The 27089-nt window shown below is 29.8% G+C and overlaps 1 protein-coding gene across 5 annotated transcripts; it reads right to left on the bottom strand.

Annotated features, from left to right (window-relative positions):
• Window positions 1-4285: 4285 nt before the first annotated feature.
• Window positions 4286-27059, bottom strand: LOC107165862 (Cadherin 86C). 5 transcript variants are annotated; one of them, XM_015514286.2, is made up of 19 exons: window positions 26779-27059; window positions 23842-23947; window positions 22353-22593; window positions 21111-21355; window positions 20906-20989; window positions 18704-18970; window positions 16698-16821; window positions 16425-16617; window positions 15825-15915; window positions 14902-15054; window positions 13360-13696; window positions 11297-11472; window positions 10153-10249; window positions 9746-9847; window positions 9439-9643; window positions 9209-9314; window positions 8139-8266; window positions 5223-5813; window positions 4286-5128 (listed from the first exon to the last, which is right to left on the bottom strand). In XM_015514286.2, exons 3-19 carry the CDS (start codon window positions 22549-22551, stop codon window positions 4435-4437), a joined length of 3792 nt encoding a protein of 1263 aa, XP_015369772.1. In that variant the 5' UTR covers window positions 22552-22593; window positions 23842-23947; window positions 26779-27059; the 3' UTR covers window positions 4286-4434. The 5 variants fall into 5 exon arrangements, with proteins under 5 accessions (XP_015369772.1, XP_089080094.1, XP_015369769.1 ...); XM_089223968.1 differs by lacking the exon at window positions 23842-23947 and adding an exon at window positions 26597-26624; XM_015514283.2 differs by having other exon boundaries at window positions 26597-27059.
• Window positions 27060-27089: the final 30 nt, after the last annotated feature.

The raw sequence follows: 27089 nt of genomic DNA on the forward strand, positions 1-27089 counted from the left end.
ATGCAAAGGACACCAACTCGTGGGGGCTATAACACTACACCCCCAAATACCATATTTCAATTTAATAAATATACTAATTACTATAACCAGTATAACCATTAACCATCCATAAAAAGCGATATACCTAATTACATAACACATAACACATAAGGTACATATATTATGTCATTAAGGTGATACAAATATAAACTAAATAAAAACAAATTATAATAACTATTTTGTTTAAACATTTGTTACAATAATTAAGAATTAATTATACAAAATAATTTTTTAAGATTTACTTGTATACCTAAGCTATAATTTATAGATAAATATATCTATTTGATTAAACATGTTTATATTTAAATATATTATTTCATACTAATATTATTTTTCTATTGCTAGTATAGATAGAATACTTTTCCATTGTTTCTGATGAATTAATTTTATTAATAACATTTTTTTCAATATTTAATATTGATATAAATATCTTAAACGCTGTTGCTCCATACTAACGCTTAGCCACTTTTTTTGACGACGTATTGATGAGAAGCTTTCCTCACACGAAGCAGAACTCATCAGAATATTGTAATACTATATTTAAGTAATTTATTTTAATATTATAGTATTGATTTTCTATTAATTAATATGTATATTATAAAATCATTGCTATTACTTATTAGTAATAATAGGTTAAATAACAGGTTGAATTTTTTTTTTTTGCCGAAAACACTGCATAATAAAATGTTATTGCGAGTATAATATATAATAATATACTTTAAAACATTCAAGTACCCACGAACAATTTTTTTTTTCAACTAATTTTAATTAAAACTGTCTAAATTTGAACTTAAAATATCTATTAAAAATAACTGTATTTACATATTTTTTTAGATTTTTATGTTTACAATATGAAATATTTATGAGTAACCTAGTTTTAAATATAGGCAATTTTTAGCTATAAGGCTATAACGAATGAACATTTTTTGAATTACATATAATATAAACTTATGAAGAACCTTGAATTAAATTTATAAAAGCTTTTTGATCTGCATTCGACAGATTTTCTTACGATGTATAGGCATATTATAATATTATGAGAATGTTTACAATTGTTGGATTGATTTTATTGTACCTATTTTATACATTGTATGCAAATGTGACCGTACATACATTTCACATCGATGCCCGATCAAATTTGAAATTTCGGACAACGAAGTCGTTATACAGGAGTGGTTCCGCTTAATTCATCATGATCACGATTATAATATTAAATAGTGTCACTGCTACAGTCATTTTAATTCCTTAAACTATCGTTGTTTGCTTCGAATTATAGAGTATAATTGATAAAAAATGAACCTATATATATATAGGTATGTATAAAAAGTGGATTTTTTAAAAATAAGTTCAAAACATTTCTGTTCTTATAGTCTACGCAGTATAAAGTTAATGTTTATCTTATGTTTTATATTATGTTATATATTTATTGTATATTTTATTTTTTATTTTTTTATCTTAACATATCTTGTAATTTGTATTTAATGTTTTTGCTAATTTTTAATGCATATTTCTCAATTTTTTAGTATATTAAATAATAAATTCACTGCCCTGACCGTATCTCTCTCTTTTGAAAACCGATCGGCAGCACAAACCTAACTACTTATACAACTCAAATCCATCGTGTTTCTGGGTATTAAACATTATATTATACGACTAAACATGCTTTAATGCTATTTAATTATGTCATAAACATTATATTATTTTATGTATTTTATACATATACACCTATAATAAACTATATAGGTGTGTTTGTGTGTAGTTAAATTTATGGCCCAGGCCGCCCAGTTAAAAACAACTCGTGCGTTAGAAAATCAACCGATTAAGCGTACAATATGTGCTTTTGATGCGGTATTATAGGAATTTGGATCTATCATCTATAATGTCGGCCAAATATATAATATAGTTAATCAGCAGCAGTCGTTTGAGGCATGACTTAAAATATAATATGTTTAATATATCTAACTGTATTGATGCATGTAACTTGATTTAAAATTAAAACATTAAAAAAAACCCTGGTAATATAATATAATATTACCAACATTTAAATTTGCCAACATGCCAATATTATGTAATTAAATCAAAACTAACAACAGACAATAATGGATTCTGCTCAACTTACATTTTTCACGTTGTGTGTACTGTGTATATATAATACAACAACTGATACAATCACATGTGTGGCCATCAGGGGCGTAGGTATAGATTATTAATGGTGGGGGGGGGGGGGGTCGACTTAAATTATTAGTAAATATTCAATACCTAAAAATTCTTTAGGATCTGTCACAATTTTTAAAAATTCATCATCATTTCGTACGTCTTCTAATGTTTTTTTTACGATATCTATACATATTTGCATGCTTCGGTTAAATCAATATTTTGGGTTTGAAGAATTTTAATAAGATTTGATGTGAATGACATGGATAACGTCAAAAACGTGCTGTGTTGACGTTGGTCACCGTGGCAAGATCGCGAACGTCGCGGCGATCGGCAGTGAGCGTTTTAAATATAAATGACAAAACGAAAAACAATTTGAAATAAATAATTCTGATTGTATATATATAATATAAATTATAAAAATTAATAAATTACCTGTTTTGACTGGAAAATAGTATTTAGGCAAACGTAAAATGAGGTCTGAGACAATTATTACAAATATTACAATGCGCGACAGCTCCAGGATAAAATGGCCTGATGTAAATCGGCGATTACGTAATTTCAAACTCAGTTATGAATTCTTATACTTTTGATAAACTATTATTAGCAGTATTGCTGGTATACGGTCGTATGCGTCGTGGGTAAAAATAAGACCGTCGGCTGCCGTCGAGCATGCAATTTTGTAGTTACTATTTTATATATAGCTATTACAATATTGAATATAACATTAGATATCTATCTAGATAATCATAATTTTTCGTAACAAACTCGTACTTGTAAAATTGTATTACAAAAATATTCATCTCCGCTCTTTTGATTATAATTTAGCAATATATTGATCGCTTTCTTATTTTTAACTAAAAAGTAACTTTTATTATTTGTAGAATCTATATGCAATTTTTTCCTGATTATTATTATTATATAATAACCGATTGGGATCTTTTAATGGGGGTGGTTAAACCCCCAAATCTCCCTTACTTACGCCCCTGGTAGCCATCACGTCGTCTGATGACCTTAAGCTTTTAGGCTTATTTGGATGAATGATAGAAGAAAAATGTATATGAGTATCGCTGCTATGCCCTGTAATGTATACATAATATACCGTTCCACTTGATCACGCGCGTTGTTAGCACCTCCGGTTTTCAAACCTCAAAATATTGTAGCCTTATCAAATTACATTAATTTAAAATTGGACATCCACGTATGAAAATGATCAAAATTTTAGTTTTTAAAATACAGAGATTATCGCAAAACATATAATATTTTTTAACTATTTAAGTATTATTTTACTTGCATTCAATAAACCAGTTTAATGTGTATATAAAAACATAATAATTTTACTTTTATTATAAATTCCAATGATTGCAGTTTACATATTTTTAAATAGTTGTACGTTAGGTAAAACTGTATTGATGTACTATTTTTTTTTATATTTTAACTAGCTTTTAGTTGGCAGAAGTATAATATTATGTGTGATGGTAACTGATAAGTAGTTATGTGAAAGTATGTGACTTATTGGCGTCCTAACCTAACCTAACTTAACCGAGTGATAGATTTCTAAGTTACTACGTATAGCAATAAAAACATAATTAATATTTTATATTTAAACTAACCCGTTACTCGTTAGACCGCAATCATAAAATCAATTGACATTTCTAACTCATAATGGTAAATCATATTTTTCTATTTAAAAATATTTTTTAACCATTTGTATAACCTTACCTTTCACACAAAACACCATACTTTTTCAATACCTAAGTATTTTTTTCTAATTGGCTTTTGAGAATAATGTTAAATATCTCATAAAATATGATGGTCAAAATCTTTAATGCGATTTTTTTTAGATGGATTACAACTTTGTGGTTCATTGAAAAAATCCAACTTGATTCAAAACTTTCTTAAATCGTAGGAAATAGATTTGTTCTCAAAAGTCATGTAGTCATATGATTATCTGATGAAGGTATTAAAAAAAATAATGTTTCCTTGAAATCTTTTTGTATATGCTTAAACAAAAATAAGAAAATGCCAAATATATAATATAAGTAGGTAAATATAACAAAATAAAATTCTGCTAAAATAATTAAATAAGTAATACAAATATATATATATATATTTTTTAATTTTATGGCATAAAATTAATAATAACAATTATTGACTAGTTTATGGTTGCGATTTATGATGTGATCACAATGACGTATCTACAGTTAAACGGTGTGGTGGGAGGGACAGAGGATGCTAACATCATTCCCAATTATTGGATGACGAATCAGCACTGCAGTTGATCTTTTGCGTGGCCACATCACCGTACGCTATGGTGAACACGCTCTTTTTCTCCAACATTTGCACAGACCTGCAGCCGTGTGGCGGCAACGACGTGGATAACCGCCTACGGGCCAGGGCCCGAGACCTGAGCGATGGCGTCATGTATTGTAACTGCCTGTCCAGGTCAAGCTCACGAATACTAGAATAGGACCGGGACTTGCGCTTATCCACGTCCGCAGACAACGACGACGCAGACGACGTGGCAAACAGCCTCCGACGTCCCGGTCCCGTCCTCGTCCCCACTCCGGATTCCCCAGCTACCGATCCCGATCCACCCTCTACCGATCCTGTTCCCGTGGCACCACGTCCCGCCAATGACGACCGTAAGCCGCTGCTGGCGCCCGAACCGCTGCCCGTTTCCTCCATGATCGGACTGTTGAACAATTGTCTGCGAGGCACGCTGGTCGCCCGGCGCGGACAGTGCGCAGATCTAGAACACTCCCGGTCGTCGTAACTCCGACTCCGCCTGCCGCCGCCGCCGCCAGTGGCACGCAAACACGATCTGGTCGTCTGAGTGCCGGCGTGCATCTCCGTTTGCGTGGCTATGTTAGCTCCAGGCAAACTCCTCGTCTCCAGCTTCGTCATCAATTTCTGTTGTTCTTCCGCCAAAAACCTGTAAAAATTATTTCACAACGAGTACTTAGATATACTCTGATACGACAGCTATATAACCATGCAGTTATAAATGAACAAATTATTTTCCTCACTTGGTCAATAAAACGTCTCTTTGGAATGCGGTCATCTTCTTTTGTTCTTCGTCGATATCATCTTTTTTTATTTCTTCGCGTTGCGTTTTTTCCGCATTTCCCTTGACGCTTCCGTTGTATTGATCTTCAACAACGCCCTCGTCCGGTTGGCTGTTCAAAAACTTGTTCATAATTACCTTTTTCCCGGCGAATTCGTCAAAAGCGTTGAATCCGCCCATATTGGACGCCGAGTCCATTACTTCCAACGAATCGTTGGACATTATACGTAAGATTTCCGCGTTGCCTTGTTTGAAAAACATTTCTTGTCTTGTGTCGGTCGTCTCGTCAGACCAAGACCTCCGTTTGTCTATGATCCTATATTCATTGCCTTCGACGTCCTCTATGAGCAATGACTCTGCGCTCGCTTTTTTCTTGACCATATTCGGTATCACCATTGTCCTTGTCCTTTTCGCTATTCGGATCGGAGTTACCGGTTTTTCGCTCAAAACATATACCTTTTGCCTAGGGTTGTTTTCAGTCGATTCGGTAGAATTCAGGGAAGGTGCTTGAATACCTTTGTTTTTCGTGTTACGGTCGACATGATGGAGTTTACTGAAAATTTATATAATATAAAATTAAAATAAACTACAAAACGAAATATCAGCAAACATAACTTAATTTTATTTCGTCACGTTTAAATGAGCCATAATCATTCCTGAAAAATGATTATATAACTTAATAGGTACCTAACACTCAATGCTACATTATAGGTGTTGTTATAACCTTATGTAGTATTGTAGTCATGTCATTCACTATTGTCTATTAGTCGTGAAAAACTTATAAACATCAAATTTGATTTATAGCAACCATTATTCAACGATAATCGGTATCGATTTGTTTCATTTAGAAGTTTGGTTCCTAAATGAACACCTGAGAAATCTCATAGTTGTATTACCTATATGTGTAATTTTTTTTCGTTACTGTATATGTGTATATACTGTAGTATATTATAACTTACAACATATGGTTGCAAAATGTGTAGGTATATTTAAATAAATAAATTAAAATAAATAATTTCAACAACATAAATTGTGAATTATCGATCAATAAAAATAAATATTCCATTCGCTATATTATGTCTGAATACATACAATATATTATAAATGGGGAATGGTAAACTCCTACAAATGTAGTGTAATCTCCTACAAAAGATAGTGTTAACTCCTATAAAAGATAGTGTTAACTTCTACAAAAATATCAGTCTTGCAATATATCAACACATACAAAAAAAAATTGTTTGAAAAATATAATAAAAATGTTAATAAAACAATAATCATTATCATTTACGTTAAAAACAAAATTTTTAAAATATAATAAAAGTGTTAATGATAAAATAATAGTCATAAACATTTAATCCTAAAACAAAATATGTTTGAAAAAAATTATTAAAATTATAATAAGACTATAGCCATAATTATTTAATCCTAAAACAAAAATTGTTTGAAACATATAATAAAACAATAGTAATAATCACATACGTTTAAAATAAAAATTTCCATGTAGGAGATTATAATATCTTTGATTTTCAGGTAAAAATTTTAAAAGGTTATTAGTGTAGGAGCTTACATTTAATGATGATTCAGGAAAAAGGTTATTCGTGTAGGAGTTTACATTTGGCCTTATAAATGTATCTTAAAATACATACCTCTACCTGGAAATATACCATTACTTTTATTTTTATGTAAAAATTATCACAAAATTAAATTGAAATGCAATTTTTGTACACTCACTGTAATACTACATTAAATATTTATTTCCGTTTTATTTAAATATATTTATTTAAATTTTAAATTAATATTTTAATATGCTCTAAATTGTTATGTTCAAAATGCACACAATTTTCAGCACTTAGTGATTTGGTGGTTATCTTCTCTGTTAATATAATATATTTTCAAAGAAGAAATATTTATATTATTACACAGATTTAAATAGTTAATATTTAGTACACCCTTATTATTAGTATTAGTTTATGATTTCCAGTATTTAGTATTTACAACAGCGGTCTTACCTAAATATATTATCTAAAAAGAGCTTTTAAGACTATCACTCTAGAAGATTATTTTTGATCTTTTAGTCATACTAATAATATGTTATCAATACGAATTTTTATTATTCATGTGTAGTATTATAATCAATACTACAGACACATGTTCTTTTATTTATTTTTATTTCTGTTCTATAATTAATGAAGCTTAAACAAGTTTTTATGAAAATTAATGATAAGTACACTGAAGGAACTGAAAATATTGCAAATGTCATGTGAATTTTTCTTAAACTCTAATACTGTATTGCAATTTACAATCCTATACTATTGTCAACTTGATTTTATTAAAAACACTGAAAAAAATAACTAAATTATTTAATTATCTGGAAAATGAATAAATTACCTAATAATTTATTACTTATATTAATACATTATAATATTATGCATGATAATTTCTAATGTATTATTATAATTGAAATATTTTTTAAATAATTATATACAAGGTTATTTACTGAGATTTAAAATGCGATTGCAAATATTGTATTTCATTTTATTTATATTATTCATATTCATCCAGGTATAATTTTGATTGTATACTATTTAGAAATACAAATATAAGTTTTTTAATGACTGAACAGTTTAAAATTTTAAATATTTTTATCTTAATATCGAAAAAGATTAGATTGACAATTTAGACATTTAGTTTAAGAAATCAGTACTATTTTTTTTTAAATTACCAACATGAAATGTATCTGCCATTTTAAAATATTATATACTTATATAAAATACATAATATATGTATATATTTGTTATATAAAATATTATACAAATAAATAATATTTTTCTACTAACGAACTGTTTGAAGTAGCTTATAAGTTATATTTAATACTCACTTGTGAATATATCGAAGATATTGTTGGTAACAACAGCAAAACAACAATGATAAGGCCGCCAACAATATGGCCAGTAATAATAATAAATTCAACCAGAAAGAAAGATTTTTATCGTTGCGGTAATCCACCTATAAGTAGACATTTCCTAATTTTAGTTACTTCATTAATAATAGTAAAAAAAAAAAAACATCTATAGTAACGATATTATTTTGTTATTTATGATAGACATCTGAGCAGTTTTACTAATATGGTTAAGAAACTTAAATTAATGATTATTGCCATTTTAAACTAGCATTAGTAACTCATTTGTATAATAAACTGTGATAGAGAAGCGCTATTAGGTATAGAATACTTAAGTAGGCATGACAAATATACTTGATCTTCAGTCCAATTAATGAAACGGAAGCCCACCCAACAAAAACCTATGAATACATAAATTATTTATATTTTTTTCTAAACATAGTAATCAGTTATTGCTTATTTTTAATTATTAATGTATACTGTATTGCTGTTCAGATTTTTATAAAATTAATTTCTCCATAAAATTGTTATTTATTCATTTATATATATATATATTCAAGTAATAACTAATGTGTCATTATATTACACTACAGTAAGCTACTGATTGTTGAAAAAAAAAAAATACCAAAGTAATTAAGATTTAATTTTAGTCTACATTCATGGTTTAATGAACCATTTAATGTCTTATATTAATTAAATTAGTCTCAAATGAAGATTTGAAAATTTAAACAGCTTAATTTTATTTTGTATATTTAATACAGATAATATATGTACCACATATAATAGTTCAAAAAACTAATTTAAATTGAAGTAAATTATCATTACGAAATCCATGTTAAGGACTTCTTAAAGATGATTTATGTTATCCAAATATAGGTCTGAATTCATCTGATACTGATAATTTTTTTTATTGATTCGAGGAATCATATTGAACTTATGGACATAGTTTATTTCAATTTTTTAACAAAAAATACTTAAGAAATCCTTTTTATTGCAACAAAGCTGCATACCTACACTATATCGATTTATAATTATAATAACTATATTACTTGGGCCATTTGAACTTCATTGTTGCACTGGGCTAAGTGTTTGCGGAACTCTTCGACATCGATTACGGTATTCGTATTGTACGCAACAGTGGCGGTCACAATATTTCTAAACACAGACAATAATAATAATGATATAAGCTCGTTGTATCGATTAATGGGTTAATATTAATATTGTAAATCTGGAAAATATTATATTGTTATGAGGCGCACGTAAATGTTATATTACATACTTTTCAGTGTTGGCGGCCGGTCGTTGGACGTGTTCATAGTTGGGCTTTATCGAATTGATGGTCACCTTTCCGCCTGTCAGGCGTTCTAACAGATTGTGTACCGCCGCTACATCCATCGAAGCTGGAATGAGAAACGTCATTTGTCTGGCACCGGACGACGGTGGATAAATCCTGACTTGTGTCGTAGACGACCGATGGGGCACACCTGTAGTACAAAACATAATGCATAAATTACAAGTGATTAGGAATAGTATGAGCTCTGCTTCAGACGACCTTCAGTCAGACCTGAAACATGTTAAGGTCTCACCTAAATCGTAAGCCCTGACGGTAAGTACGACGGACGCGCTGTTTGTCGAGTCCCTTCTGGTCCGACTCGAATCGTACAAGTCGCTGGACATGAACAGTTCTCCTGAATACGTATTTGAGTGAGTCGTAAAAAAATACCATGTTTGATTAATTGCCGGTGAGAGGATAAAATTTTAGTTAAGGGGTTTTAGGTGGGCTCTATATATATGCTATATGAACAAAAATACCGGCACGACACGACAATGTGCGCCGCTCGGACACAAAAGAATCGTAAATTGTGAGTATAGCACACTCACACAATATAATAACAAAAATAATAATAAGACAATATTTCATCGGACAAAATATAACGTCTGAGCGCGCGCCAGTGTGTGTGTGCGTGTGTCTGAATATATCTATGAGCCTTACCGGTTTCTGGATTTAGAGTGAAGCGATTGTTGTAGTTGCCGTTTATTATCTCATAACGCACCAAGTTGTTCGGGGCTTCTGCGTCTTTGTCGATAGCCTAAGATAAGAGCAGAACGAAAATATTATTAAAATAATAATATGATCGAGTCGTTTAAAATAGTGTTTGGTTTGTATAGCATGAAATAAAATTATGGAATGCAAATAAAATTATAATACATACACAATACACATTTTCAAGTTTTTAATTCCATATAACTAGCCATAGCATAGTTTTCATTTTTTATCAGGTAGAATCTTGATTAATGACTTAATGTATTACTATACATTAAGTCATTAACTAGATAAATGTAAATATACTTTATATATGATCAATTGTATAGATGGTATTAATGTAAAAGGAAATATTTCGGGAAAGCTATCCATATCTAAGTATACAGAACGAAATATCGGACAAAATATTATATTAATTGTTTTTACCTGGTTTAAGTTCTCAAATTTGAAATGGTTTATGTAAATATAAAATATATATATGTATATGGACGGTCGGTAATTGGCCCACATTTTATCTACTTACTTCGTATAAAATATTTAGTTATGTTTTACTACCAGGAAATTGGGCCATAAATGTTGATCATAAAAATATAAAAGTATATAACGTTGATTAACTAATTATTTTTTTTCTTTTACATATAAAAACTATTTTTTTTAAATTACGCCATACGCAGATTTCACAAATTGAATTGAATAATTATTATAAACATTTTTTTTTCTAATTACTAAATAAATACGATCTGTATAATCTGTAATTTTTTTTCTAATAGATAAAACTACAATTATTTTTTTAAATAATTTAATTCCAATTTTACAAACTCAAATATATTTTTTTTTATTTCATTCAATATATTTTTTCGAATTTAAGTTCGTTTTCTTGCTTTTCTCGTTATTTTTTATTCATGATATATTTATTTAATAGTGGCCAATTACCGGATACGATAATAAAAAATCTGTTATAAATGTAAAACTTTACGGACTCAATAACCGTGTTTGAAAGAAGGTTAATTATTGTGGTACAATTCCCGGACACCCATGACCCATATCTTATAATCGGCCTATCGGTGTCATTAGAAGTGTAAAAATCGTATACTTTGATGAAAGCTCGTTCTGTAAAGTTACGCATATCTTGAGTCAAGACAAATTGGATCGGCATGTCTTGGAAAACTGGTGTTTCGTCGTTTATGTCCAACACGTGTATAATGAGTGGCACGGTTGTCGCCAAACCACGTCCATCCATGTCACGGGCTTCCACATTTAATCTGTATTCTAAAACAAATGGTTAATTGTTCGATGTGAGTGAGATAAAATTAAGTATAAGTCTAATTATTTTTAGAAGTAAACCTAAGTTTATAAATTGTTTTATTTAATAATATAAATTATAATGTGTTTAATGTAAAATAATATGTATTTTTTCATATTAAAAAAATATAACGTTTCATTTTCTATGGATAATAAATAATTTACCTACAAGTTTTTTGATTAATTATTTTGGAATTTAATAAAATAATATTATTTTCCGAATTCTTAAGTTAAACTAATAAATTTACATTGGAGATTAGAATCTATAGTTTGAAGAGAAATATTACAAAACAATGTAAAATCTGCTCTCTATAGACAACATTCAAAATACAAGTTAAACCCCAATACCCCATTATAATACTAATAATAATAATATCAATGCACTCGACGAAACAAACACCATGACATTGATAACCATATAATATATAATATCATTGAGTATAGATAGTAAGTAAGTAGAAGTAAGTAGATACTATCTATACTCAATGATAATATATAAGACTGTGTGCGGTATAATTTAATTTTTTTTTTTCCTTATTAGTTAAGCATCAACTACAAAGGTTATTAGCTTTTTAATAATTTATTGGTTGCGCTAGTAACGGTATTAATGTATTATAGCATTATAATATTATAATATAATAAATGCTATATAGGTTTATATACTACTATTATTTCGATTTCATTACGAGAAATTAATGCCCAGATCTCTCTCGGCTGCTGTGAGACAATTCACGTTATCTGCATAAATATCTAGTGTTATTATTCCGTACAAGTGTAAAATCAACGTCGAGGTTTACGAATATATTATTATGTATGGAATATAACTAATGGGTTTCAAACGCTAGACGTTTCGTAAAGTAGTTTTCTTGTTCTTGATCCATAACGTAAACAAGAAACAGCAGATGAAACATAATTTATTAAATTATTATTAATAAACATTTTAGCCTGTAGTTTTTATTCTGATTTCTGAACGAAGCGAAAAATACGTATTAATTATACAATATATTTATTTTCATTATGGTATATTTTATAGATTCTGGGCGGAGTACCTATGTTATTTTAGTTTTACAAATAACAATAATATTTTTTTAGTATTTCTATAAATAATTTCAGGTTGTAAATTGGATTTATTTGGTGCCTATATTTTGGTGTCAAAAATCAAAAATTCTCAGTAATTTTCAAACTAATCAGGAAAGACAAATAAAGAAAAACGGAAATTTGTACGCGAAACCAGTTTTTGAGAAAATCGATTTTTTTTTATGTTGTACTTGTACTTTTTTGTTACCTATCTATAATTTGTTTATGATCAATTTCTTCGTCATATTCATCATAAGTTATGCATACAACAATTAAAAAATAACGAAAATACATATAAATATATATTATATAATCATGATTATTTTTAATTAGTATTTGAATTTTACTATATAGTTTTGTTAAAATCATGAAAATTATTTGTAGCTAACAATTCATAAAATATTAATTTTAATTTAGGTCTGAAAACTTGATACAATGTTTCTCATAAGTTTTACTTGTAAGAGATTAAAAATATTACCCAACTTTATCAAATTAGGTTTTTTTTAAATTTATTTATTATACCTATGCTGTAGTTATGTTCTCATATAAAACTATGCGCCTATAATTTATAACTTTATAAGTATTTGAACATGCTGTCATTTTTTTACTGTCTTTTTAAATTGTATACTTAAATATTATGTATCATACTGATCTTATTACGGGCGTTCATATTAATAAATAATTCGTCCTTTATTATTGCACTGGTGAAGTACCGCATTATTAAGCATAATGCAAATGTAAGTGCAAACACATGTATGTGTTGGACTTAATGCTTACCCGCAGATTCCTCTCGGTCGAATCCATGATTGTCGTTGGACACAACGATGACACCTGTAATCGGGTCCAGTACCAACGATGAATTCTTGAAGCCCAAAACGGCAGTGTAACGGACGCTGCCAAACAGTCCAGTGTCCAGATCCACGGCCTCGACAGTGGTCACGCGGACTCCGGCCGTGGCGTTTTCAGGCAGCTGGATGTTGTACTCGGCCCTCGTGAACCGCGGGGCGTTGTCATTGACGTCGTCTAAGTACACAACCACAGACGCCCTGGCTTTAGTCCGAGTGCGGTTCGTGTCGCCGCCTCCGCCGGGCACAGATAGCTCGGTCGCCAACATCTACATAACATTGGCAATATCATTATTGTAGTAATTATAATGTCGTCGTTGTTTCGTGATAAACCATTCTGGTGTCATCGGAATCTAAGTTTGTACTTTTATTGGTACTCATTTGGACAAAGCTCTTGAAATCTCAACTGTTGACCGTTTTCATCGATTAGTCAAACCTCTCAGGAATTTATCATGAGTAAAATATAACAGTCTTATCATCACAACGATAACGTCAATTTTATTCATAGAAAATGACGTTCAATTATACTAAGGTACCTACATATTGTGATCAATATGGGTGGGATTTCGATGCACTTTGCATTGTTTTTCAAAGCTTACTGTGCAATGCTCGTCTTGTCACAAATTTATTTTATGTACATTTGAATGAGAATAAGAAAGTTTATTTTGCATTTTTTAGTTTTTAGGTCATTTTCTTAATTTTTTAGGGCATTTTAGAGTTTTTGGAGTATTTTTTGAGTTTTTGGAAACCAAGTGTATGAATTTGAAATTTTATTTTAAGATTTTAAGATTTTTACACCAACATGGTTTTTAAATAAATATAACAGATTATAAGTAGTTACTCCTAATTCGTATTATATTATCGGAAAAGGTTTGAGTAACTTTTTATTGTAATTTATACTAAAATTATTAAAAATTAAAAAATTTGTAGATTTATTGCCCTTTTTTAGGGCATTTTTCGGGGTTTTTAGGGCATTATTTTAAGTTTTTAGGTCATAAAAGCATTTTTTTTAGGACATTTTTCGTGGTTTTTGAGGGCATTAAAATCCCAGCCCTAGTGATCAATCTGCAGTGATCGACAACGAATGCAGATTTACAAAATCACGACAGTAAATTATCCTCAGTAAATACAGATTTATGATTAACCTTCAATTAATATTATATAATTATTAATTAAGAAATAAATGTTAGAACATGATGCTATGGAAAAACGAATATTAAAGTTTATATTGATGTTAAGCCCGTGAATTGACTATTGACTATGGAAGGAAATAGTCAATAAGGGATGGGTGGTTTTAGTATTTATAGAAATATTTTAAACACCACCTACGTTATACTACTATACGGATTATACGTAAATTTATAATTAGATATTTTTCAATGACGAAAAAAAAACACGAAACAATAAAAGTCGTGGACTGTGTTGTACAATGTCGTGCTAGGCGGAGTGTATGCCAAAATCGTCTATACTTAACCTCGAAACGGACCGACCGTCTGCTCTCGTAGTCCAACAAATGGTTGTTGCGCACCATAATGGTGAACCGACTATGTCTGTCAATCACGGCGGGCGTCACTTCAAAAGTTCCATTATTGTTTTCCAAAGTCAGCGAGTACACAGACTCCTTGCCCTATATATATTTATAAACAAATAGAAGAGAGTTTATGCGAGTGCAACGAAGATGTATATTATAAATTTATAAATAATTCAAATACTTGATTGGCGAACGTTTGCAAGTGATGAGCAAAATATTGATCATGATCTTAACATTTTGTTTTGACCTCAAAGTAAATCCAATAAAAAGCTACAGTTTGCACCTGGTCGGGTTAACTGTCATTATAGATACATATTTTATGTATATTTTTCTGGTAAGTCCCAACGACATTTTCTATACCTACATATTATAATACCTACCAGCAGCTACCCACCTACCACCCTCTTATGATCAAATCAGTATACTTGTTTTAATTTTTTTCATCTCGTTCCAACTTAAATTAGTATCATTCAATTATGGTGTATACGCTGTGTATATATTCTATTGGTTATTAGTTTATTGCTTCAAACTCACTAATGTCTATTTTATATGGTTATATATAAAGTATTATACACCCGACTTCCCCTGGCCACCTGTTTACCGTTTTTGGATGGACCTATAAAAAAACAGCCTTTACTAGATTACTGTTATTACCTACACAGGCTACACATTCAGAGAGAAAATCGGGACATCGAGAACGACCATAATGCCAAGAAGAAGATCAATGTTCAATTGTCCACAAAAAATCCACTGTCTTACAGGTATAGGCTATTGACCTTGCTTTGTTCATCACATCACAACCCGCACATTTTAAGACTTATACGTAACAGTATTATACTATTATGTTATATATACGATATACTTACCAAACTGTCATCATGCACTTGCAACACGTAACCATCGGTGAACGCCAATGTCATCCCTTGACCGCTGTTCTCGTTCAGGCGGCAAGCATAACTATGTATACACAAATTATTTATATTTTAATATATTCATGTTGCAGTTACATTAGAATATAGGATGCTCGAAACGCAGGAGTTTCGATATTTTATGTATTCCGAGTTTGTTTAATTTTATATGTAGTACCGCCGTTATTGTCCACATATATATAATATATTTTGTATTTGTATAATATGATTTTAGAACATTTTGTCTTTAATAGATATCTACAATTATTGAAAATTGGAGTGTATAATATTTTTAGTTCACCCGTACTCAAAATACAAGAATAATACAATTTTTGTCTATTAATAATATTAGATTTACATTTGTTTACATAAATTAGGCCTAATATATGTCTCTAAAACTATTGAATTACCCACTGAATCCCATCAATAGTTCAAAATATTATTGTGCAGCTACTTTTTAAAATTTAAATATATAATGGCTCGATGAGAATACCTAGTAGGAAAAATTTTTTTTTAGAGGACAAGCATAGTCATACACCTTATATATGGAATATGTACTTTTCGTTATGGAAATACGGAGGACGGTCGATTACGTCGTCAAGTATAAGCACCAAGTCGGCTAGGGTAGACATGGCTGGAGGCTCTCCAGTTCCAGTCACTTCTTCGTCTGCCATCACGGTCAAAATGGCAGGTTGTTTGCCACCGGTTATTTTAGTCAGCTCCGACATGGACCTCTTCAATTTTACCTCACCTGCGAAAAAATAAAAAAACAACTCGTTATTACTAAAACAAAAGTTAAGTTAACCTTAACCTCGACAAACGGCTGCTAACCTGTGAATAGACCTATTTCGAACAAAACGGTGAAAGGCCTATTTTCCGACACTAAACCATATTTAATTCGCCGAGGTCGACCCCTATCGCCGTCTATTGCCTCCACCTTAGTCACAATATCTCCCTGTTTAATCATAAAACAAATATGAAATAGATGTAAATAAGTTCTAACATAGAATTTCAGATTAAGAGTATTGATATCTAAAAAGAGTTTCATGTTAGACTCTTGCGCATTGTATAATTTCTATCATACCAAAGTATAAAATCGTATTTTTAAACAATTAAAATGCTTAAGAACTGCAGGAATACATGATTGTAAATTTGAAGTTTTTGAATTAATAATATTATATACGTCAATGCCTAACCTAACCTTGCTATAATGGCACAAAGATGAAAGACGAAATATCTATAAATTTGATTTGAAAATCAAAGATGATTTTCTCACTTTAACGATTATAAGAACAATTTTTAAATTTATACTAAGCCCAACTTCATTGTCTTCGTTCATTTTATAACGCTTGACAATAAACAAAAATTACTTTCACAACTCGATTATAAAAACTAATTATTTTATAAAACACACTGATGTCTTTGACACGTTTATTGCATTCACCTCTTATTCTCAAATACGCTTGTCATTTTTACGATTACTAGTCATTCTTCATCCATTGTATATTGACCAACTTTATAATTCCACGCTATTCTCACTTTACTTTTTTACGCACTGGTTTTGTTTTTACATCCTACCTCGATTGAATAAACGTTACTGATAAATAATATTCAGTTAGTAGTAAGTAGCTCAATTTCATCAAAAATGATTTTATATTATTTCTATACAAAAAATGTTATGAAGATGTTAAGATTTGTTATAGAATTATTGTCACTTAATATATAGTACGAACGTATCATTGAGTAACGAATGAGATTTTAAGCAACGACGAAATAATTTATACCATCGCAGTAATTAAAAGCTTGAATTATTTCGATTCGTATGTTCAAAAGATGCGTAAAATAAATCGATATTTATTATTTATAGGTTATAATTTAACAGTTATATTATATACTTATAATTTATTATTTTATTCGTTACTTTTCATTTACACATATATAACTTAATAGAAATAACTATAGAGCCATATAGATGGGTACCCTTAAGAGACACCACACACACTAATGTTGTCTACGTCTTAGAAAATCTTAATATGCCAAAATTACAGTTCATGTTTATATTTGTTAGTTTTTAAATTTTTAATATTAAAGTGAACATTTAAGTGAATTCCTCTTACTATCAAGTGAGGTACTTTAAGGTAACAGCAAATAATATTTCTGCATTTTGCTATAATAGGCGTTTTTTTATTTTTTTTTATTTTAAAGCATGTTATAATAATTTATAGAAACATTTTTAATAAGTCATAACGTATACCAATAACACTAACGCGAAAACACACCTTCAACAAAACACAAACGAGACTCGAGATGGAGGTAAAAATAAGTGTATAACGTTCTTTTACAACTTACTAATGTTTTTTAGTGTGAAGAGGATTACAAAATTTATCATGCATCTCAAGAAAATTTACGATATTAAAGACAATATTTTCTCCACTTATGTCTCATCCACCTAACACCACCTGTACATTCTCTCGCGGTAGTTCGTATAGTCGTCTATCGCGGTTTATAAACATTTTGACGAGTATATGTATTATAAATTTATAAATTAGAAAATACTTTATGACCTACGTATACAGTGAGTAATAATAAGTGCATATTATCTAAATCGAATTCGACGAGGAATTCGATTTCTTCTCGATACACGTTATTATTAAAAGTTTTGTTATTATTATTGTTATTGTTATTGTTATTATTATTATTATCATGTATCATCATAATATATATATAGGTACTCGTATTATTGTTGCTATTATACGAATAATATACAATATTAATATGTGTGTTTGTGTATTTGTGTGAATATATGTGTGTGTGTAAACGATTGGTGGTGGCCTCACAATGGACATGTTGTTATGCAGATGCACTATTGTTTCGAGTCGGGTAAATATCGGCGCAGTGTCTTGCACGTCTTCCACGACCACGATGACCTCGAACGCCGCCGCGTTTCTGGAATCTTTGCCGATCTCTACGTACATATCCAGTGCGACCACTTGCAGTCGGTACATGTTCTTGGTCTCGAAATCCAGCGGCCGAGACACCGATATCGTACCGGTAGTCGTGTCTTTGTTCATGCGCAACCGACCTATGGTCAATTCCGGAGATCCCTAAGACATATGTACATTGCATTATTGCGTATACATGTATGTGACAAAATCTTCTTTTTTTATTTATTTGTATAATAGATGATAAAAAAAAAGATAAATAATAATAATAATAATACAAATACTGATAAATAAGATAAAATATTAAAAATGCATGGTAATATAAAACGAAATATTAAATAAGAGTACAAAAAATAATTTAGTTTTGCGGATATGCAAGCACAACTGCTAAAGTCGATAAAGTGGAGTAGTGCATTTGCTTTATGACGACTGTTGCGTGCGTGATAACTGATAAATAAATAAATATTGTCATATAACGACGTAGTACAGAAACGCTATCATGATATCTGACTCCATTTAAAGTGAAACCAGGTTTTTTTTTATGTATCAATTTAAAAAAAAATTAATTTCTAAATATTATTTTATAATTTCTATAATTAAGTACCTATATATGTTATTATTAGTGGTGGGATTTCGATGCACTTTGCATTGTTTTTCAAAGCTTACTGTGCAATGCTCGTCTTGTCACAAATTTATTTTATGTACATTTGAATGAGAATAAGAAAGTTTATTTTGCATTTTTTGGCATTTTTTAGTTTTTAGGTCATTTTCTTAATTTTTTAGGGCATTTTAGAGTTTTTGGAGTATTTTTTGAGTTTTTGGAAACCAAGTGTATGAATTTGAAATTTTATTTTAAGATTTTAAGATTTTTACACCAACATGGTTTTTAAATAAATATAACAGATTATAAGTAGTTACTCCTAATTCGTATTATATTATCGGAAAAGGTTTGAGTAACTTTTTATTGTAATTTATACTAAAATTATTAAAAATTAAAAAATTTGTAGATTTATTGCCCTTTTTTAGGGCATTTTTCGGGGTTTTTAGGGCATTATTTTGAGTTTTTAGGTCATAAAAGCATTTTTTTTAGGACATTTTTCGTGGTTTTTGAGGGCATTAAAATCCCAGCCCTAGTTATTATAATATACGTTACTTCAACATTTCGATCAACTAACTTTGAGATTATTTGTGTATATAAATAGGTTTTATATTGATTAAACATTGTTGTTATGATTAAAATTTATATTATTTGTATAACTTTTAACATTTCAACTAAATTCCACTTATAAAATCTCCACAAGCTTTGCTCATAGAAGGAATTTCTCGCATAGGTAATTTATAATATTTTATTTAAATTGCTGTACTTTTATCATGAATAATGATGTCTATACCTATTTATATTCTAAGCTAAATCAATTGTTATAATAATAATTATATAACTGATCTTAATAGTAGTCGGTAAATATTATATTAAATATATGAAACAAAAACAGGATTGTAAAAAAAATGTAACTATATGTAAACTAATCACTCATGTTGACTGTCCAACAAAATTAAGATACTGGCATTCGTGCTAGTAACATTACATTAAATAGGTAGCTATGGTTGTTACTGCAGTTAGTGAAAATAATATGTTCTCTCAAAAAGTATATATAGGTAATGCAGAAAGCATCGAATGGCGTAGTTAAATACATGAATTATATAACAAAGATATAAATGAATTAAATATCACTAAAATATGTAAATATACTTATTTCTTTCGAGCTTATTTTTACCAAGTGTTTTTAGAAAGTTATATTATTATTATTATTATTATTAGTGTAATAGTAGGTAAAAATAAAAATATTTATTCACTATAATTATAGGTGTATATTATATACTATATACTTACTAGAGAGTATATAGAATTATATAAACACATATTTAAAAAGTAATCATTGGTAAACAATAAACATTTACTTAATAATAATTACTTGAATTACTTTTATATAATTTCTGCCGATAAATGAATCTATTTTAATTTACTGATATTTTATGTGTATAATGTTATAACTTATAACTGTTATAAAGGATTATGTAAATATTAAAATTTCTCACCCTTAATTCAATACTAGCGGACTTCCTGGATTCCGTATTTTTCTTAACAATCACGTATTCAAGTTCAGTGTTGACTTTGACGTCCTGTTGTAGTGTTTGACGACATCAGTTCGCAAACAAAGTACAAAATAGTTTCGAAGAAAGTGTTTAATGACGAAAAATTCCAAAAATCAATCAAAAACAAACTAGTATTAATAGTCCGTACCTCGGGCACGATAATGATTGCAGGAATGTGAGGGAATATTGTTTCGACGTCACTTCGAGCTTCGGTTGCCACCAGCCGAACTGGTACTGTAGTGGTGTCTCCTCTAGTGTCCCGCACTGTTATCCTGAATTGAAACGTCTGACCTGGAATCAGGACTCGATCCAAGTACACGTCTGCCTGACACCCGGCCGTGGTGTTTGGGGGACACGGGAGATTTTCTATTCTTATCACATAGCTGCCAAAATCTATAATAAAATTTTTAAAAGAGTCAAACTATTAAGCTACGTATTTTCTAATGGCAAGTTATATTATAATTATAGATCATATAGTTTTTGTTAATTCAAGCACTGCTTTTAAAGCAATATTAGGGTTTAAAAACAAACACCCAATATCAATTAAAACCTATTGCAAAACATTTAAGAAATTTTAATTCCTAATTATTTTATAATACCTATAGGTATGTCATTTGAAGTTTTGTTCCTCAAACTTAATTTATAAAATCAACGTGACTAATTTCACAAATAAATTGTGTCTATAACAAATATAACATGATATTCAATTTGTAAATAAGTAACAATTTACTGTTATTTGGCAAATTTTCTATTTTTCTATTTAAAAAAAAGGCTTAAGCTTAATAAACATAAATACTCCTATAAATTTAGTTTGAGCATATGATTTTGAAGGGTGGTCCGATCGGAGATGTTATATTGATTATAGTTATGTTAAGAAGTACTAAAATATAAAAAAATTAAAAAAATAGTAAAGTAAAATCATTAAAATAAAGATAAACTGTTGCGGTTGTCCTTGCAACTCCTACGATAAATTGAAAATAATGCGATTGTCAACATTTTTAAGAAACTAAAATAAAAGGTGAGTAATCCTGATAACTGAAAATTTAACTTGTAAGACAATATACGGAATGGAAAAAGTAAAATATAAATAATATTGCTTAAAATTTTCTATAATTTAATCGACAGTTCTATCAATTAAATCATCCAGTGAGACAAAATATTAATTAAAATTCCACCAATTAAAATATTACGAATCGAAACAATTATCTTGACAGTTTTAAAGTGCTGCCTCGCTCCTGTCTTTATATACCTATATAGATACACTAAATATCTGTGCATGACGAAATAATAATTGCAGTTACTATACTATATATTGATAATATACAAATCACACATTTCACAACGCGAATGGACATTGGACAATAATATAATATTATTATTTCGACTTTACCGGTTGCTTGGAAATACAGCGGATAGTCCTTGTCGTGGTCGGAAGCCCTAAGTCGATAGATGAGTGATCCGACGGGTGCGCCGGCAGGCACCATCAAGTTGTCCCTAAGCTCGGTGACGCCCTCGAACGTCGGGTAATTACCGGCGACCGTGACGACCACGGCGGCGGCCATCGCCAGCAATGTGGTCCAGACGCTCATCTGTAGCTGCTAGAGCATACTCGCCATACCTCATAATCGCACCTAAACACGACACAACAGTACAGCACGCGAATTGTTAATCGTGATTTATTTATCACAACAATATCATCGGTGCGATGAGGTGTGCAATAATACACCACATTATATGTAATATATTGCATTAAATTGAAACATGGCAGCGTCCGTTTAGATATCATTTACATATAGGTAGGTAGATAGGCACTATTGGAGTAAGTACGCGAGTTATAATTTTTTGAACTAAATTTAATTTTGAACTATTATTACTATAAATTATAATACAATTATTATAATTCCATGTGTGGGCATACATCATATTTAATTTTAAACGTCTTCTTGAATATATATTATGCACCTATATACAGAGAGGTAAACCGAGATCACGCCGTGATTAATACCAGATAACTTTTGATCTTTAAACCTGCAGAATAGTTTATTATTTATAATTGAATGAAATTAATAATATTATTACAGGTACGCATAACCGTCGGGTCTTATAGCAAAGTTCTTATAGTATTCATTGAATGCGCCCACAGAACAGATACGTGTTCTATGTCTATATCATAAATGATATTATACAGTTGACTAGTTGAGCCACGATTTTGTGGTTATCATAATAATTATTTTCAAGTCGTTTATAACCAACAATTGCTTAATGAGTGTGGGTGCGTTTGTGTATATGTGCATGTGAGCGCGCGCGCGCGTGTGTGGAAACACTTTCGGTTCGATAAATGCAAATGTGACAGTCTATATACGAACGGACAGTGACGGTAAACGAGGTCACGGAATGGCTAGAGCCTTTGACCCGTGTCCACTCAGTAATAAAGCGAATAAAACGAAACCCCAATTTCACGTGACTACCGGTCGTTAGCCCTATTATACGCTCCGTGCTATTTTAAAACACTATAGAATATAGATATATAAGGAGGCCGGGAGAAGGATTTTTGGCTTTTTTTTGTCTAATATACATAATATTATATGTACCTATATATTACATAAATATATAATATTATAATATTATAATAATATATTTACACGTTAAGTATACGCATTTGTTCAATAAAACACCGTCAACGTTTCGCTGTAATGAATAAATTTCCGTCTGTGTATTTATGAGGCCGTTCATTTGTTATTTTCTTATAACTTATGTTTTTTATTTTACTTCCAATGCTACCGAAAAAAACGTGCTAAACACGATTTTCTAGACGGTGTCAGTCAACTGACACCGCGAGGAGAAAGGGTGGTTAAATATGTATTACAGTGGTCAGTTACCTTACAGTGGGGTCCAACAAAAATGCAATGCGTTCTTGACGATTTGACCCGAAACTTACGCTTATGACCGATGTTATGTGAGCATGTTATGCATGCTTGGACTTACCTACGAATATGGGTACAAAATCTAATTAGCATACTTTTTAATGCCCAAGTAAAAAAAAATCAATGAAATTCAATTTTTATTTTATTTTTTAACATTATATTGTTATAATGTTATAATAAAGTATTCCTTACTCGGTGTTTCTTAAACACATTACATAAATTCATAATACACTATTGGCTGAAGTTTTAAATAATAATTGTGCATAGTTAAAAAATAATTCTAAATCATAATTCCAATTACCAGAAGTCACCACCCGGGTTCATAGTAGTTAAAAACCTTGTACACATACACGTGTGAGCTACCACCGTAAAAACAACCTATAGGTATACCGTACCAAAAACCTTACCCCTACTACAGTTCATAACCCTACAACAGCTAATATCCTTAGTCACCGTTCTTAATATCAATAAAAAAAAAAAAAAAAAATTGGTAAGTTAAAAAGTAAGTGCAATTGTTAATGTTACTTTTGTTAGTGCGTCATAAGTGTGCTAACAACTTTATTTGAAGAATTACATCAAACAGTGTAAATTCAAAGATACGCCATAAAAATAGGTATTTGGACAATTGACATCCGACAGTTTTGTCGATATTAGACTTTTTACACTCGATAATTTTAGAACACAGACAATAATATTGATACCGAGCAATCACGATAACCACGAATAATAATAATAAAACCACAGTACCTATGGGACATATTCACTAGTTAATGTCTCTAATCTATTATTGGTTATCCATATCCGTATCACTTTCCATTAAAAATTTTAATTCATAGATAAGATTCATAAAATTATTATGATTCATTCAATATGAGCTTAGACTGTTCCAATACAATTGAAATAATTAAAACATTGTAGCATATGTTAATGGGGCATTAAAGTTAATTAATGATACGCAAGTTATGTGCTTCAAAAAGAGCCCCAACGATGTTTGCTCCATATATGTTGAACGCACATAATGTAACAAAATTAGGATATAGTTGGACTATTATAGGTGATAATATATTATTAGAGAAGATCCTCCAACATGCGCATCATGCGGCGTCCAAATTACCATTAAACACTTACTCACCGAATGCCGCACATACCACAACATCCGATCAAGCCTCAACCTTTCCGAATCACTCTCCGAAATACTTCAAAATCATCCCAAGGCCATAACAGACATCATCAAATTCATCACAACAGCAAACCTTCAATCCAAAATCTAGAATTAAGTTCTCCCTTGTACGTTTCTTACTGTAAATATTTAATTTAAGCTATTCATATTTTGTAAGCCCAATGGCCTATGCTGCCGAGGGCTCTTTCCTAATAAAAAAAAAAAAAAAAAAAAATATATATATTATTAGGTTGAAATAATAAAACATATCCATGTATATATATTGAAACTTTTCAGATGATGAATTCAATAACGTCAGTGAAGATTTTAAAGATTTTAAACAATGTGTAAAACTTCTCAATACAAAACAAATACTGAAATTATTAGTTTTTTTAAAAACATATCATTTGAAAACAAACATTAAACTTTGATATGTTTATTTTTATTAGCTACTATTTATATCTATATTAATTAATATTTACAAGATCTTAACATTATTATAATCTATGTCATATGTCTTATCAGCGAATATCAATTTTCCAATTATTGGGTATCAAATATCCTAAATTTGTAATAATGATACTTATACTTTGCAATTTTATAATAACTATAATCACAATTTATTTTATCAAAAATATTTGGTATACCTATAGTAAACAAAACAATAATAATAAATTATTACAAAAAAAAAACACTCTCCACAATGAAAACTAAGGTAGAAATACGATTATACAAATTAGGTTATTATTTATTAATAAAAAAAAAAGAAATTTGATCTTATCTTACGATTCTTCTTCAAGCATAGACTGCAGATAAAGTAGGTACGTAGCCAAACTATTGAGTACCTAATAATCTCATTATACCGTAAACATGCTAATACTAAATTAAAATACATATACATAAATTTTAAATACAAAGATCTCAGAAAATAAATGTATATATTATGCATAACATAAAGCCGCCAATAGTCATATTATATTTAACATTTACAAAATATATATTTTAGTATGCTGCGAATGATATGTGTATGTATTATAAATTAATATTATGTTAATTATTAAATTTTCTAGTACTCCTATCAACCGCTTTCTGTATACTGATGTAACTGGTATAGGTATTTCATGACTTCGTGAGACTGGAATTCGATATAACATGATTGAAAATGACTACAATTATTTGAATTCAGGAGATCGAATACCTACAAAATATTATTCATCTATCAAATTTATCTATGAGGAGAAGACGAGTTAAAAATGCACTTAACAATGCGAAAAATACATCTACCACGTCAAATTAGCTTGATAAAGTATAGTATAGATAATTCAAAATTCATAGCTACACGTATTAAAGGCTAAAGCACACAAATCATGTTCAACCGAAAAAAGATAAAACGACACTGAAACTATAATAGAGTTACCACGAAATGAAATTCGTGCTATGATATAATAATAACTACTGAACTTTGGGAGAGTATGATTTTTATCGTAATAGGAAAAAAAGCATAACGCCGAGCAAGTTTAGTGTTAAAAGTTTAACTGTTTATAAACTTACTGTATACGCATGGTTTGAAAACGAACACCTGGCATTTGATATGGCGGTAAAATGATTCATAAATAAATCAGCAAAGGTTGAATAGGTAACATTTATTTTTTTGATTAATATTTAAAAAAAATTACGATCTTGTTACTATTTTTGTAATAATAAATAATTGAATGAGTGAATGTGTAACTGACCTGTACGATGACAACATTATACAATAATATAATAGTATTGTTCTCGAGGATTCGACGGTGTTGATATAAATGGGAAGACGTAGCCGCAGCCGGTTTTGACCATTAGACGACGTGCATGCTAATTGTGTTGCCGTGGATACGCCGGACAACCAAACATTGCAAAGTACAACCGTCCAAAGCAGTCATCCATCGACTTGCCTTTATCTCCATCCAATCTATTAAATTCCCGCGAAATAGACTTTATTTTACACTAGAAGACGTCTTATTTTTAATTTGTATTGATCTTGGAGTTCTGCTGGTCGATAGTTGCG

The sequence above is a fragment of the Diuraphis noxia genome, unplaced genomic scaffold (genome assembly GCF_037042655.1).
Source record: "Diuraphis noxia isolate RWA-SAM2 unplaced genomic scaffold, SU_Dnox_SAM2 contig0003, whole genome shotgun sequence".
Lineage (NCBI taxonomy): Eukaryota > Metazoa > Arthropoda > Insecta > Hemiptera > Aphididae > Diuraphis > Diuraphis noxia.